General features: G+C 43.5%; 1 protein-coding gene across 1 annotated transcript in view; it reads right to left on the bottom strand.

Moving 5' to 3' along the window:
• LOC146349745 (myelin protein zero-like protein 1) overlaps positions 1–14,920 on the bottom strand; it is a 28,642-nt gene extending 13,722 nt beyond the window's left edge. The window contains exons 1-3 of the mRNA XM_084843417.1: positions 14,662–14,920; positions 1,847–2,007; positions 947–1,175 (exon numbers count right to left, since the gene is read on the bottom strand). Coding sequence (XP_084699543.1) covers positions 947–1,175; positions 1,847–2,007; positions 14,662–14,785 — 514 coding nt within the window. The 5' untranslated portion in view covers positions 14,786–14,920. The remainder of the gene's footprint in view (positions 1–946; positions 1,176–1,846; positions 2,008–14,661) is intronic.
• Positions 14,921–16,118: the final 1,198 nt, after the last annotated feature.

Consider the following 16,118-nt stretch of genomic DNA (forward strand, 5'->3'; position numbering starts at 1 on the left):
AGAAGAGCAAACACCTTCACACATGCTAACACAATTCATTCAGCTCATACAAGGAGGATCTCTTCCCATTCTTGTACAGAAGGCCAGCACAATGGTCTGTGGTCAGTCAATATTTGGTCAGCCAATGCCTTAATCACACTGATCATAAATGTAAGCTAAAAGAATTGATAGAATTATTTAGTTAAAGTATTTTTCATCCCACGCCTCAGGCAAAGAGGTTCGTGGAGTGGCTTACATATCGTTAGGAAAACAAGACTCGCAGTCCAAAAAGAGACATACAAGGAAAAAGGAATGGGGAGGGAAGAGGGAGGAAATTAAGCCTTTCAGCAGGGCTGGTGGAATAACCCCACTTCCCACTTTCATCTCCCCCACTTCAGCCTGCTGGAATGGCTGCTGGTGGTGACAGTCTTATTAGATTGTAACATCATTCCAAAGTAGATTTCACTCAAGGAGTAAAATAGCTGTTGTCTCTTGGCAGACTGTACTATAGAGCACTGGAGCAAAGGGAGATTTATACGGGATTCACAGAACAAAGGGAAGGTGGTATATCTGAGATAAATACATATTCATGCTAAAAGCTATAGGACTATCTGCCGAGAATATCTTATTTTCTATTTGTAAGCCTCATTTGTACAGAACTTATTTTACTGGCTGCTCCACTACGATGGATTCCCTTCTCAGAGAGACTTGCTAAAGGACTTTAAGCTTTATTCGCTGGGCTTGGTTGCCAGGCGTAAGCTTTTACCTGAGAATGAGTTTTATATTTTATCTTACTTGTTCTCTATTTGATAGAAAGCTGTCTTTATTTTCAGAACAAAAAATTAAATAAGATGCAGAGAATTTATGTAAGAACAGCAAAAATAACACTCCTTTGAGTGAAATGTTTTTGTTAAGTAGAGCAAATTCAGCAAAATAATTCATCACATGGCAGAGGCATTCCACGCACCATCATTATCTGTACCTTTCTCCACAACTCTGACTTTGATTTCTCCTGGTATAACAACTATGTCTGGAGGGTTCTTGACATCGCAGGTGTAAGTGCCATTGTCTTGAAACTGCATGTTTGCTATAGTAATAGATGCATCTTTCTTGTTAAGGTCTCCAGCCCAGCTGCTTCTGTCCTTAAATTGTGTTGTCTTCCCAGGATATCCCTTCCCATTGGAATAATAGAAGAACTGTAATCAGGAACACAAAACATTATGCAGTCTTAAAAACCTACTTTCTCCCATTGCATTACCACATCTGCTGAATTTCTTCAGTACCCAACTCCAGAGCATATCACATTTGAATCCCAGCGTTCCACCACACCATCTACAAAGATGCCAATTTTCATGAGAAAGAGAGGGAAAACTAGTTTCTAGCTACCCAAAAAGATAAAAGAAGCATCTACTGTAGAGTGACACAAGGGGAGGTCTGAGTTTAGCTACAAGAGGCCAAGCTGAGACCTCCTCCTGCCACACTCAACCCAGCTCCTTCTCTATCAGATCTCTATTAGACCTATAACCACCACCACCACCACAAGATTTGTTCTCATACCTCTTTCATAGTGCCCTACCCTGCTAACACAACAAAATACCTAACCGAGCACAATTGGCACTGGTTCAAACGATCTGCACCTGAACAAGACTTGCCAGAAAAGCATTTAGAGCATAAACAGAAGGACCATCCTTGAGCACAAGCAGAATATTGAGGACCAGCATTGTGTGATGTCATTCCAATGCAGGAGTCAAAACAGTAGTGAAAATGAGCAGGAACAGACAGGCACAAAATACCAGGAAAATGTGTGATCTCCTGAGTCAAAGGCTCTTAATTCAAATATAGGCCCATTTCATTCATTATTTCTTACCGATACTGTAACTGACGATCCCTCTCCTTGGAAGCTCCAGGTAACAGAAGCGGCACTGCTGATCACTTCCGTGGATGTAAAGGTGCATTGAAGCTTTGCTTCTGTCCCATTCTCCACACTAAGTTCTGCTGATGTGTATACCTCCACAGCTGAAACCTGGACTATCAAGAACATCACAAGAGTCAGTACACAGGACCCTTTATCAGCAATACTGTATGAAATGCTGGCATTATATCAAAGAGCGAGGCAGTAATATACACAAAGTGTTGAATAATCCAAAAGAAGTGTCCTGTTCATACCAAAGATAGGCAGCCTCTCAGATAGCTAGGCCCTAAGCCATTTAGTGCTTCAAAACCAATACCTTGAAGTGATCCCAGGAAACTATTAGCAACCAGTGCAGAAAGACTGTGCCAAACAATTGGCAACCAGCGTGGACTGTGGGAGCAAAGTACTTCAACACATTTACTGTACGTCTACAAAGTGTATAGGCTCACTTGGGCCTTTGGAGGTTAGTTTGGTGGCTACCAGACTGTTCTAGAGAGTGTTCACCAATGTTTCCAAGATGAAGGAAATTATTCTAGGATAAGTCATGCGAAGTTGTCAAAGTTATGACTAGGGCAGTGTTGAAACATATGATATTCTTGAGACAGCAGAACTGTGTTTGTGCATTTGGCTTTTCCCCCTCTTGTTCCTAGGTGTGTGGATCCATCACTCCAAATGAAGTTTTGTTGAAGTTCATTATACTTCTTGAATATAACACTCTTCTTCATTAGTACTATTCAGTACTCAGGATCTTCTGCTACTCTGTATAGGCTTCTAAATATTACGAAATGTGGCGCTAACCAACAAAGTGCGCACACAAGGAAAGTAAACAGGCGTGTTGTAGCAGTGCGTGTTATGCACATGAATTACAACCACAAACTGCTGTACAGCTTCACCACCCCTTGAGAAATTCCTGCGGACACCCATGTAACCAAGAAACCCCCACAAGTTATTTCTATGCTGCAGAGTAATCAAAATGTACAGACACTTCCATGAGTTCCATGGAACTTAAGATTTTCATGGTACAAAAAGCCCTACCAAGAAATCATCAGCAAGTATCCCCCAGAAATTCCCATGCAGACTGTAATCCTATACACACTTCCCTGCGAGAAACCTCAAATGGGACTTTCTTCCAAGTATACAACCTAAGATTGGGCTGTTAGGTAGTTATATGGATTCTCTGGCCTGGTCTCAGGCATAATTCAGGCATAACATTAACCCATGGTTTAACACAGGGTTGGGGAACCTCTTTCAGCTCAAGGGCTGAATTCAGATTTGGAGAAACTCTCAGAGACTGCATTGCAGTGGTGGGTGGGGTTGAAGCCAAAAGGGCGGGACCAAAAATACCAGCATACTGTAGCTTAAAGCTCTTCCTGTCAATAACGTAGCCTTAGGAGGGGCATTTCAACCTTCTAGAATGGGGAAAAACTGCACAACAGCCAGGAAACCACCAAATGATCAATGGCCGGGGCAAGGGGTCTGGGAACTCCAGAGGGCTGGATTAGGCCCCCAGGATGGACAGATTTGGCTTCTGGGCCTGAGGTTCCCCACCCCTGGGTGAGCATTACATGAACAAGCAACAGTGAGCTTCAGGCTCACACATTTCACCCCTCCCTTCTCCTCCGGCACGGCCACAAGGAAGAAGTTGCTAGCATCTTCTGCCTGGTTTAAACGAAGTGGAGGACTTTGGGTAATTTAAACTATGGTTTTTTGTAGGGGGGGGGGGTTCTGTCTAAACATGCATAGGATTGCATACTTAAGGAATAAAAAATAAAAATAAGCCAATCTCTGTCTCCCTCTAGCCTAAGGAAAAGTTTACAATTAAGCTCATGATGTCCAACCAGGTTATTTTCCCCACAACACTATATATATAAGCTGTCGCCACCAGCCCATTTCTTCTGCAGCCTACTGGAACTGCCTGCTAAATTCTGAGTTGGCCAAGCATCGTAATCTTCAAATGTATGAGATTTTTCTCCAATACACTGCAGTAGGAGGAACAGATAGACTTGACAGAATGAAACATACCAGAGCTCCAGCATTTGGGCAGAATACAAATAACAACAACAACAACAGTCTCCCTTTCAGGTAAAGTTTCAAGAGAAGAAAACCATGTACTAAAATACATATTTAAGTACATATGATTAGCCATTATTAAGTAGTGAGGAAGAATGATCCTGAGGGTGTAGTTCAGAGCCTCTGTCCCCCTGAATTTGCTTAGTGTAAACGCAGCCTCTGAAGTCTTTATCTAAAGCCTAGAAGATCCAACAGCCTATGAACAGCTTTCAGTGCTTATCTTCCTCACAGTAACTACATGAAGGAAGTAAGCTGAGAAAGGGTGACTTGCACATACATCTCCCCACTGAGCCTACCGGCTGATCATGAATTATATGTATTATTTTATTATACTTGTCCTCTAATCTTAATTACCCAAGATTATACATGGAAGAATAATAGCTGCTATTTAACTGTTAAGGGTTCCAGACTAAAAAGTGAGGGTAAAGAGACTGTATTAGTCTTCCTACACATTTTGCCTGGAAGCCTCAAAACTCTGGAGCACTGATTAGCACAATGATGAAAGTATGGCTATGTTTGAGTTATTGCCCATCAGTGCTATTTGGACTAGAGCTGTACAGGCTCCAAGAAGCTGTAGAATCTCAGAGTAAATGCAATTTACTATGAGTGTATCTAAAGACCAAGTCAATTCCAACAATAAAAAGCCTCTTTAAGTGGAAGTTTAAAGAGCTGAAGTTAAAGACAGCAGATTTGGCTCCAAACAAGGATCTGGAGGGATGCTCAAGGCAGCCTTTCAGAAGAGACCTGTCCAAATTGGACATCAGCCAAAGAAGATTGCAACACAACACAGATCCTCCATAAGCATATGTTTGCAAGCAGACAGTTCTCAGCAGTCTTTCTGTGCTCAGTGCTAAGCTAGCAAAGCCAGAAAATGCATCAAGTCTTCACAGACAGACAAATGTATTCTCACAGTCAATGGAAAAGATGACATCCAGCTGGTAGACACAGATCCCATATGAATAATTGGGACCTGGGTTTAAATAATAATTTAAAATTTTATGTTTAAACTTTCATTAAGCCCATTATCCTTAATATACTGTACTGAAGCAGAAAGGAAGTCAGTGCCTTGTTTTCTACACCATGATCTGTTTCTTCATTAAAGTAAACTTTAAAGTACTTTGGGTCCTGATTTTGTCTAAAATGGAAACTGCTAACAGGTGGGCTGCAGTGGACATTTGTCAAGACATTTGCAGTATTTCAGTTTCTGTGTATTTCATGGGTTAGGACCCTCCGGATGTTTTGGACTACATCTCTCATCAGCCCCAGTCAGCATGGCCAATTAATTAGGGAGTCATAGTTCAAAACATCTGGAGGGCACCAAGTTGCCTCCTCATGGTATGTCTACTGCAACTATAAAGAATTTGCAAGGCATAGTGACAGGACAAACAAACAAGGAAAGCTGGCTTAGAGTATGTTCTTCAGCTGGTCAGCCATGAATCACATCACTCCTCTTAACCTCTCTGATCAGCCATTAGGCTGAAGCACCTCAGTTGCTTCCACTGTCTGCTAATGGAACTCCCAGCCACCATATTGCCTTACCACCTACGGCAGCATTGAGACTGGACTGGAATATTGCAGAAGCACCGGCCACACAGGAAAGGCAATGGACATGAGGGGCAAGTCAGTGGAACACAGGAAGCTGCTTCATACAGTCAGACCACTAGACCATCTAGCTCAGTACTGTCTACACCAATTAGCAGAGGCTGCCCATAGTTTCAGACCAGGTTTACTTCCAGTGCCATTATCACAATGGTAGTGAAATATACTTTAAAATAGGCCCAACCGTACTATCCTTATGATTTTCTCTAACACAGTCCAAGAACCTCCAAGATACACGGTTTGTTTGGCACATCTGCAACTACAGACCTCATGTACCATTTTCCAGTCAAAGCAGGTACAGAGAGGAAGAAGCAGCTGGAACTAAATCACAGGATCACTGGGGAAGGAAATGCCAGCCTAACTGCATGAATGTCTCTTGTCCAATATTTTCTGTGCCATTCATCTGGTGCCCTTTAGTGGGATCCGTGTGACCCAGGATCCCCTACAAGAGCACTTCAAAGTCCTCACTCACAGGCAGCGGATGAGACTCTGAACAGACTTTAACAGTCCCTACACAGAATAGCTGCTATACAACTATAACAATGAATACTCAAGTGCCTGAACAGTTCCTGCTGACTTTTATCCTGTAACCCCAGGGCTAGCTCAAATAGTCAGCATTTGTGTTTCAAATGTAACTATAAAATACAAGTCAAGTTTCTAAATGTGATTACTGTTACAGGGAGGCAGGAAGCCTGCTCCTTAAAGGAGAGCGAGGACATGTGTCTGTATGTCTGGGATGAGGAACCATTAAGTTGAAGGCTACATACCATGGGCAGAATCCCTTGGCAGAAAGTGGTTGGGGGCTGCATAGTGGGTGGTGCCAGGGTCAAAAGTGGGTGGGGCACCGCTTTTCTCTCTGCTGTCCTCCTCCCTCACACACATGCGCACACACATTCACACACTTTCCTTGCCCCTATTCACACTTTCCTTTCGCATCCCCTCCACTCACACATTTGCTTTCCATTCAGCTTTTGTTTTGTGCTGGGCAGGGAAAACAGAATTGTAGCCAGCTGCCACAGCAAGAAAAGAGCAGTTTGTTTTCCTTCCCTGCTGGATGCTGGGAGAGAAGCTTTCCTTTCTCAGTGCCCAGTATGGAAACACAGGGACAGAGCAATTGTTTCCTCCACTAGCAGCTGCTTGGGCAGGGTGGAGCTTGGGAGATGAGGCCACAGCCCAGATGGAAACCCTCATGCAGGCCAGATGTTCCTCACCTCTGGTACAGGTACACCCTGACTCCTGCAGGGATAAAGAGTAAGGAGCCTTCACTCTTGCTTTTGCTAGATGACACCATGGTGCCATTTTAAAAGGTAGACCCTTTATACAGGTATTCTCAACTTCATGGCATATTTAGCTGTGGTCAAAACACACATATTGATGTATGTGTATGCCAGTTCCCAGGATACCAACATTTACATCCACATGAAGAAATGGAACTCAGGATAGGCACATGCAGGAAGGGCTGCCTCCATTCTCAGCAGCACCTACCGAGTTCTGCAAAGAAGACAGGGTGGAAGATCGGCCATAGTTGTGAGAGGACAAACTGGCCCTTCAGCCCAGATAGTTGGATCACCAAGGGAGGAGGCAAATTTAAACTTCACCTAGTATATATCCTTTACTTCCCCAAGTAACTGCCATTCACTTCTGGCATGGGGAGTAAAGAATTAAACTTTGGTATAGTATCTTGGCTCCTAGTGAGTGTGGTGCATTCATATAGTAAACCTGTGCTAATACACTCCTTTCTTCCCCACCCCAACCATCTCAACAACATATAGGCCCTTCCTCCGCACACACATCCCATATGCTAGGACAAATATGCATTTTACTAGTTTTTAAATAGTGTTTTAATCATTACCACAATTGCATTCCCCCACCACTGTCTCCAAGGAGCTCAGAGAAGCATATAGGGTCCCTTTAATCCTCATAACAACCCAGCAAAGTAAGTTTGGTTGAAAGATAGTGACTGGCTCAAGATCACCCAGTGAGCTTCATGGCTGAGTGGAGATTTGAATCCTAATTTTCCAAGTCTTGACACTCTAATCACTATACTTTTCTGTCTCTCTTAAATAGGTGGTCAATTGACCTTCCAATAATGACCAGGTTTTAGAAATAAGGAATGGAGATGGGGGAGGGGAAGCTAAATAAGTTATTTAGTTTCCCCCTTCGCTAAGTACTATTTCTTTTTTCATGCTTTCCAGATAAATATGAGCTTAGAAACCTATCCAGCTTCTAACTGGTCACTCTAAATTAGGAATACCTACCATAGCTTAACCGAGACCTCAGTAGCTAGATAAGTAACAACATTGTTATCCATTACAAGCAAGAAGTTACAGTCTGTGCTTCACTAACACCTAATCAAATATAAAAATCAAACATTTACAGAGCAATCCTAAAGTGGTTGGGAGGGGAGGTCTGTGGCAGAGGAACCAGCACTTACTAAGTCCTGCTGGCTTACGCTAGCAAGGGCAATAGGTGAGAAGGACCATTTTCTCCTCTCCCACTGCCTCCAATGGTAGGGAATTTACTATGCCAGTTCTCGAGCTAGAATGGCTTGCGGTTTTCATTCCCTAATTATTCATGTACAAATTCCTTTTTCTTAAAATACAGGTCTGGCTATGGAATTGGTTATGTACTCTGTAGCTAGATTTTGAATGGGAGCCATGTGAAATGCCTGGGAATTTGCTGCCATATTATAGCTACAATATTCCAACTGAAAGACAGTGAAAAGATGAAATCATCATGAGTCTTTAAGAAGCTAGTGAACAAGTGAATCTTCCCTTCCCCAGTTCTGTTTTGCAATATCCACAAGCATTCTCTATAACGACAACAGATCTACTGAATAAGGATACACACAACTACAGAAAGCAGTGTTTTCAGTTCTCAGTGAACTTCCTGCCACAGCTAGTATAACATCACTTTTCAAGAAAGCCTTGGATTTCATAAATCAAAGAGAAATACGGCAAGATCTATCTACATAAACTGAATACAAGGGGAAGTTATGAAGGTGACAGACCTCAAGTTCATAATCTATATGGTTTCATACACACTGAAATGTGAGCGTTGTGAGGTACAATGCATCCTTTCATATGTGAAAAGCAATATAAAAATATTTTAATAAATACAAAACACCAAAGACTACAGTAAAATGAACAGAATATGTTAGCCTTGCAAATAAGCCCACAAAGGTTACTAGCCTGTGGGATTTTTTTTTTACTAGGCTGCCTGTCCACATTTATCGATGTGGACATTTGTACCCTACAATGTTTTATTTATTTTTTTGGAATCAGAAGTTAGAATCTCCAGAAACCATAGCAACAATTAAGGAGAAAATCCCTGGAAGCTCTCCAGCTATTTTCCACAACAGCCTTCCCCAACCTGGTGCCCTCCAGATGTGTTGGACTATAGTTCCATTGGCCATGCTGGCTGGGAATGATAGGAGTTGTATTCCCACATATCTAGAGGACACCAAATTGGGGACAGCTGATCTACAATGATCTGCAGTGGAATCTGGAAGAGGTTAATCTCTTCATTCACAATAGAAAATAAAGGCATCTCCATTTTCACATTGAGAGAATAGGCTCTGTATTGACATATAAATTATTATTTGGAATATAATGTTTTGCTTTCCAGTGTTCAAACTGTTAAGTACAACTCATGGAAGGACTCCCTATGAGCCCCGAATGTCTTCTATTTTGGCCCTGTTGATGTGACAGTTAACTTTCACAGACTACAGAAGGAGAGGTCATCATGTTTACAGCTAGTAGACATTACAGCACTGTATAATCAGTCCAAGGCATTTCAAATTTTGATCAGGTGATAATGGGCTGCAGCTTAGAGGTTCTCTAAAGGCAAGGAGAACAATCTCTAGTAAAAAGATTTATCATAACACTACTAAGAACTACAGATAATGGGTACAAAAGGGATATAGAATCACTGTTGTTTATCCTAGGACACCCAGGCTAATATTTTCTGTTACAAACACTAGACCTCCTAAATGGAGTAAGCAAGAATAAAGTGCAGTTTGTTTCAGAGGTCACATTACATAGACCGGGGGGGGGGGGGGGGGGGCTGGAAGCAAATCCGACAGACAGCATTGATAAAGACACAGGACAAGATAAGCAGTACATATACAGATAGCAACATTTCATGGTAAGGCAATAAAGTTCTTTCCTAAATCATGCAGCGAAGTTTTGTGTTGCTTTTTTTACTCAACTCCAAGTCTAGTACTTTGCTCCAGGTCTAGTCTGATTCAGTTCCTTTTAACCAACAAAAATATTTTCCAGAAAAGGCTGTTTTCTTTCAGGAAAAACTAGTCATGAAAAAAAACTGTTAGTACCAACCACATTCAGTTCACAAATGAAAATTACATTGTTTTAGGCAAAGACCCTTCCCCCGTGCATCTGCTGCTGCTAAGAGGAAGTCAGCAGTACAATATTGTCTGTAGTGTACAAGGAACCCCATGTTGATAGTCTTCTTACTCCTGACAGTGTCAACAATAAAAAATGCACCAAATGAGATGCTGAAAATGTGTCATCAGTTAGTAGTTAGTGGGCTCGTTACACTATGTTTTGCTAAATACCACCCAGTGCTCCACTGAGCTAGTATTGCCAAATGGTGAAATATGCTTCGATATTGAAATAGCGTAGTCTAGCATGGAAAATTACAAAACAACATGAGGATCATGGGGTAATTTCCAGCAGCTCCATATACGCAAAGATCACTGTAATTTGCAGAAGTATTTGTTGACTTCCACACATGCAGGTAAAGAGTCACTGGTCAAAAGCCTTTTCTCTCTCAATGTTAAGCGGTGGGAGAGGGAGGAAATAATTCTTTCAAGCAAATTAAACATTTCACTTGATCCGGCAAAGGCTTTTCCTAGATTAGCATAGCTACATGTTTCGCCAACATAGTGTTCCTATTATCAGTTAATCTTTACTATACCCACTGCAATTGCCACTATCCCTTTAGCAAGGCATCTTTTCACCTTGCTCTATTTAGGGTATAACCCAACTGTGTAGAATGTATTGTGTAAGTATCCAACATACCACTGACTCAAAGGGCCAGTTTACATGACACAACAGCCCATCAGGGGTTAACTTACCCACAAGGAGGTGCAGCGCGTGACGGCTGCCATTATGACTATGCAACCCCTGACCAGGCGTTGCCGAGCCGAGGCCTGTCGTCTGTTTTAGGGTTATGTGAGGGCTGTTTAACCTTCAAATAACCCCCGCTGGCCAGGTTCGCACAACATGACAAGCCATGGCAACCCCTGTTTGGCAGCTGCTTATTCATAATGGCAGCCAACACGTGCTGCAGTTCCTCGAGGGTAAATTAACCCATGATGGGCTGTTGTGTTGTGTGAACTGGCCAAACTGTTGAAAAGCAAAAAAAAACATTATCCAGTCTCTTTCAATGTAACGCTAGCACCTCAGCCACATCATTACCACGAACAAGTCAGATAGAAAGGCAGCTACCTTTCACAGCCAATTCATATACTCAATATTTGTCCAGTAGTTCATCAACTTGCAGAATCAATACAAGACTAAAGGCCATATTCCTCCCCAATACAAAGTATGTATTTAAACTAGCAGAGATACATAGACAGGGCAAACATGCGTGCACACAAACATATATTTTAATTGTTACTTTGTGGGTAATTTCTCTCTTCCTGTCTCAACATGTGCAGTAGCTAGAGCTATTGCTTATGTTTCTGGGAAATTAGAACGTGTCGCTGACAGGTTTGATGTGGAGCAAAAAGAAAATCTAGATTCCTGGACCCAGCCAGTTTTCCTAGCATATACTGAACACTAGTGGGAAAGAACGCTACTATTCTTCTAAAACTATGTGTCAACAATCTATTATCTCGTTCCATTAAATTGAAACTGGTTTTTTTTTTTTAAGGTGTAGAAGTTGAATGGCCATTTACCTGACTGAAGCTTTGTGAAAATGCAATAATTTGGCTACTATTAATAACCATCTATTATTAAGATCATTTTATCCTCAGACAACTTTTGAGCATGCTCAGATTAATGGGAGGAAAAGATAAGTGTCTTTATATTTAGTTTGCTCAATAACTGTAAGGAAGGAGTTATCTAAGTAATTCTGTGGGAGCAAAAAACTCTTCTGTCCTGGAACACGTGGTTTCCAAACTGTGCCTTGGGGGAGCATTTAAGACCTGATATGCATGTAATGGCGCTAATCAACCCACGTTTGTCTCTTCTGCTTTACATCCAGCTTTGTGAGCAACCCAGGAATACCCCATCCCTGGGTTGTTGTCATGATGCGTGAACCCAGCACTCTGGGTTGTTTAGGGTTAAACAACCCAGAGTTTTATCCCAACAAACCATGTGTTAAAACTCTGGATTATTTAACTCTAAACAACCCAGAGTGCCAGTTTTGCATGTCACCTCAACAAACCAGCAACAAGGCATTCCTGGGTTGTTTAGCAAAGTGAAAGTGGGCCAGCTCACTCCTGCACGATCACAAACACTGTTTGTTCATGCAAACCGGGTGGTTTCTGCTCTGGTTAACATCTAACAGCAGCAAGCCAATTCCCTAAAATAAGGCCCCAGACTCCAAAGGTTCCAAATTCTTCTCCCATTTTGGCATGCGCTTTAGAAATATAACTGGACTTCTGTGACACTATTTCTTACCCATGAAATAAAAGCGATACAAAAATATAACAATTGAACTTTATTTTCTGGAGCTTGCCAAACAAAACAAAGGGGAGGGGGAGAATTAAAAGTTGCATTTCTTCGTACTTAATCTTACTAATCCTAAAAGTGATCCTCGTGGACTTTCTGGGAGAGACAAGACAAATCTACTTTGGCACACCCCATACCTTGGGTACAAAAAGGGAATAATTCATCCAAGTTTATAACCATTCCCTCTGGGCATGAGATTACAGTCAGCCACAACCAAAATTGTTTTCCTTTTCTTTAACTACCACTCCCTATAATCCCATTAGTGTTTCCATAGCCCATTCTTCTTCTCCTATGATCTAGTTGTACCAAAAATCTAAGTTCTGATCAAATAAACTACATAGATTAACAAGTCTTACAAAACCTGCTGCAACTAGTAGGAACTATGAGGTTTGCAACATGAAGCAATGTTTTCTTTTCATTTCAAAGAACCCTTTCCATTATAAAATAGTACTTTTTAAATATCTTAATCTTGCTACCATTCTGTTTAATGTGCTACTTCTTGAAGAAACCATCACCCAGACAACAGTTGCTTGGAGGTGTCCACTTAATACCGACTTCTTCATTGTAATACAGTTCTGTAGTAAGGAACAACAGGCAGCTTCAAACTGATAATATTCCTTTAAGTTAGAGTACATACAGGCCCAAAGCACAGCCCTTTGGAGAAATAGAGCACAGCCACTTCATACAGGAATCTGTTCCAGAGCTAATGGAGAGATTGGTTTTATGTTAACCCTGCTCCAGGATGGTAGGAATTTACTTAATGTATCTAATCAGAATAGCCATTTTGCACTGAGGAAGTTTTACCTACATTTTCTAAACAGACCATGAGAGAAATGGGCAAGGCAATAGGGTTTGGCTGTGAGAATAAGGAAGCAGTTCGCACAGATACAGAACTGTAAGTGTGGAAAGCTGCTATTACAAACTGTCAGATCAGCCAGCTGGGGATTTTACTGATCACCCCCACCCTCAGGTACCACAAGACAGTCTGATAAGATTGGACTAAAATCCACCTGCACTGGAAAAATTGTGTGCACCAACTCCTAGGATAGATTTCCATGACTGGCTGGTATAACATATGGTTTGTTCCTGGCTTACAAGTCAGGGCTGTTCATCCTCTAACAACCTACAATTCTGCATTCAGACATCACACTAAATGGAGTGGACAGGATCCAGCACACTTGTTCCTGCTTGTTCACAACCACCTAAGGTATAAACAAGCCCTGTGTAGCTGTGATGTGGGAACTGGGTTGGTGTGAGTTCCGCTGACCTAGGTGGACTCTGAGCATATGTAGTGAAACAGTTAAGGCCTTACCATGACACCACAAAGGCCTCAGATAGCAAATCTGTGATGGCTGATAAACTGTGGACTCACAACGTGTGCAGACTAATGCTGGTTCTGTGAGTGCTATGAAACAAATCCATAACCAGGAGACTCAAATAAACTGGGATCAATTCAATTCATGTATCATCATACCAGTTTGCGGCATTATTCTCATGACCAAACTTCCCCATGATTTCGGCACTGCTTAGAAGTCAGCAATACATACGAATACAGGAAACCAACCCCCCCCCACACACACACAATTATAACACGACCAGTCCCAGCAACAACATGCAAGGCCTCTGCCGCTTATCTGCTGCTGATTCAAGGACACAGCGTTTCTCTCTATCCAAGACTGCCTCTTTCCTAGATCAGGAATTTTGCCCGTTATCAATGCAGAGCTAACCATGTGCCCTTAAGTTACCCCTCAGCAAGAGGGTGGAGGACCAAAACGAAAGAGAGGTATCACCTTCTATTAAAATACACACACACACAATCAAAGGCAGCCGTGTTGTCCATTAGAAAAACTCCAAAATCCGTATCGTGGAACACCTTTATTAGGCCAGTTCAGAGATCACGCAAAACGTGAGAGCTTCCGTGATCTCCAGATCTCTTCATCAGGGAAGAGGTTACCAAAAAAGGTCTCTGTTCAGCCCTGGGCTGTTTTGCAAAGCGATTCACACGTACAGCCGCCACCATCATGACACGTCGTGTACGCTCACCCACACCCATCTTCTTTCACAGCAAAGGCACCGGAGCAGCAGGTTGGGGGGGGGGGGTCGTCAGGCACAGAGGGGGGCTGCGAGGGAACTTGCGAGGACCTGGAATCCCACCCCAACCCACCCCACACTGTCCATCCCATAGAAACAACATCTCCCTCCTCCTCCGCCACCGCCAGGCACCACGAGCAGGACTCCTCCGCGCCGTTGTCCCCCATGAGAGCTGCCCCCGGCCCGGCCCGGCCCGGCCCCGACCGAGAGGCTCCATGGGGGGGAGGCTGCGCTGCCTCTGCCGCCTGCTCCCTTCCTCCCTGCCCTTCCAGCTCACACGCGTCGGGCCCGCGCGGGAGCCACACTCACACAAGCACAGCGCCGCCGCCAGCAACAGCGCCGGGATCGCGCGCTGCTTCGGGCCGCCGCCGCCGCCTGCCGCTGCGGCCGCCGCCGCTGCCATTTTCCTGCCTCCGCCTCCTCGCGCTCCCATTGTTCCACCCCGCCCGCGGCTGGGAGGGCGGGAGCGCCGAGGGGGCCCTCCGCGCGCGTGCGGAGCCCGGGCGCCGCCAGTCACGCGCCCCTCCTGGATCCCACGTCCGCGCTCCGCCAAGCGCTGCCCCGCGCCGCAGGCTGGGCCGCGATTGGGGGCTGCGCTGACATGCGCCCAGGCTGGGCGGGGAGCCGGGGCGGGGCCGCGCCGCCCTCTCCTCGCGTCCCCCTGCGCACGTGACCGCCAGCTGCCTTCGGAAGTTGGACGTGCGGCGGTCACAACCCGCTGTACTAGCCGGGCTATCGCACTCTGGCTAGCTGTTGTATGAACTGGAGAGAGTATTCAGTCCCATACCACAGTACCGCCCAGCTACATGTGTCCCATAACTGCAAAGTCATTACTGCTGAGCTGTGCAGACTTATAAAGCCTATTAGTACGTAAGAAGGTGGCTGTGTGGGGAAATACGGTCTGGAGAATACAGAAGTTGACCATACCTAATATGCATAATGATGGTTGAAGACTGGACTACAGGTGACCCTCTAGTCTCTGGTCATTATTCTACCTAAATATAGAATGATATACCTAAAAAACCCCTAAGATTTTCTATCTAGTTATCAAATTCAAGCACAAACAATGCAGGCTTAAAAACCCTGACTTATTTTATGCCTGTAGATGAGCATGAAGTTACTATGGAAACCCCCCATGTTTTATTTTCAGGACTGGAAGAAAACATGCTTTTCAGTGAATTGACAACACTTAGTGAAGCCTGGAATTCTATATTTTCCTCTCTGCCTTTGCCATCGACAAAGGTGGTTCTGTCCTTCCCACCTATTGTTAGATGTTAATGGCAATTTTCGATGGGCCTAACTAGACTGGGAGATGTGGCTGATACCAAGTCAGGGTTTGCATATTATTTTTCCCATAGAGGAAACCTGTCCCAAAGATGTCAAGGCTGACAGTTGGAATGCTTTAATGCCTTCACTGCAATCCTTGAAGAACACTCCTATCACATGACTGGACTTCCGGAAGGTCCAGTTCACCACCACCAGGGCCAATGCAGTGTCAAATCTATGTAGATAGTATTATGCATGTTCACACAGTTGGAAGTAAAGACTGGTCAATCCAATCCTAACTCAACTTGCAGAGTTCATTCAGTTTTCACCAAGGAAGGTTTCCATCGAAACATTTTGTGCAAGAAGGGGGCATCCTCTTGTGAAATCACCAGCAAACAAGCTACTAAAAATAACTCCATCTCGGCAAGTGGATATGCAAATTTGATCATTTAGCCATTTTAGCTTTATCAATGAAAGAGTGTAATTAGGGCACAACGTTT

This window comes from Heloderma suspectum, chromosome 3 (genome assembly GCF_057233095.1).
Source record: "Heloderma suspectum isolate Gila_16-S chromosome 3, 16-S_ref, whole genome shotgun sequence".
NCBI lineage: Eukaryota > Metazoa > Chordata > Lepidosauria > Squamata > Helodermatidae > Heloderma > Heloderma suspectum.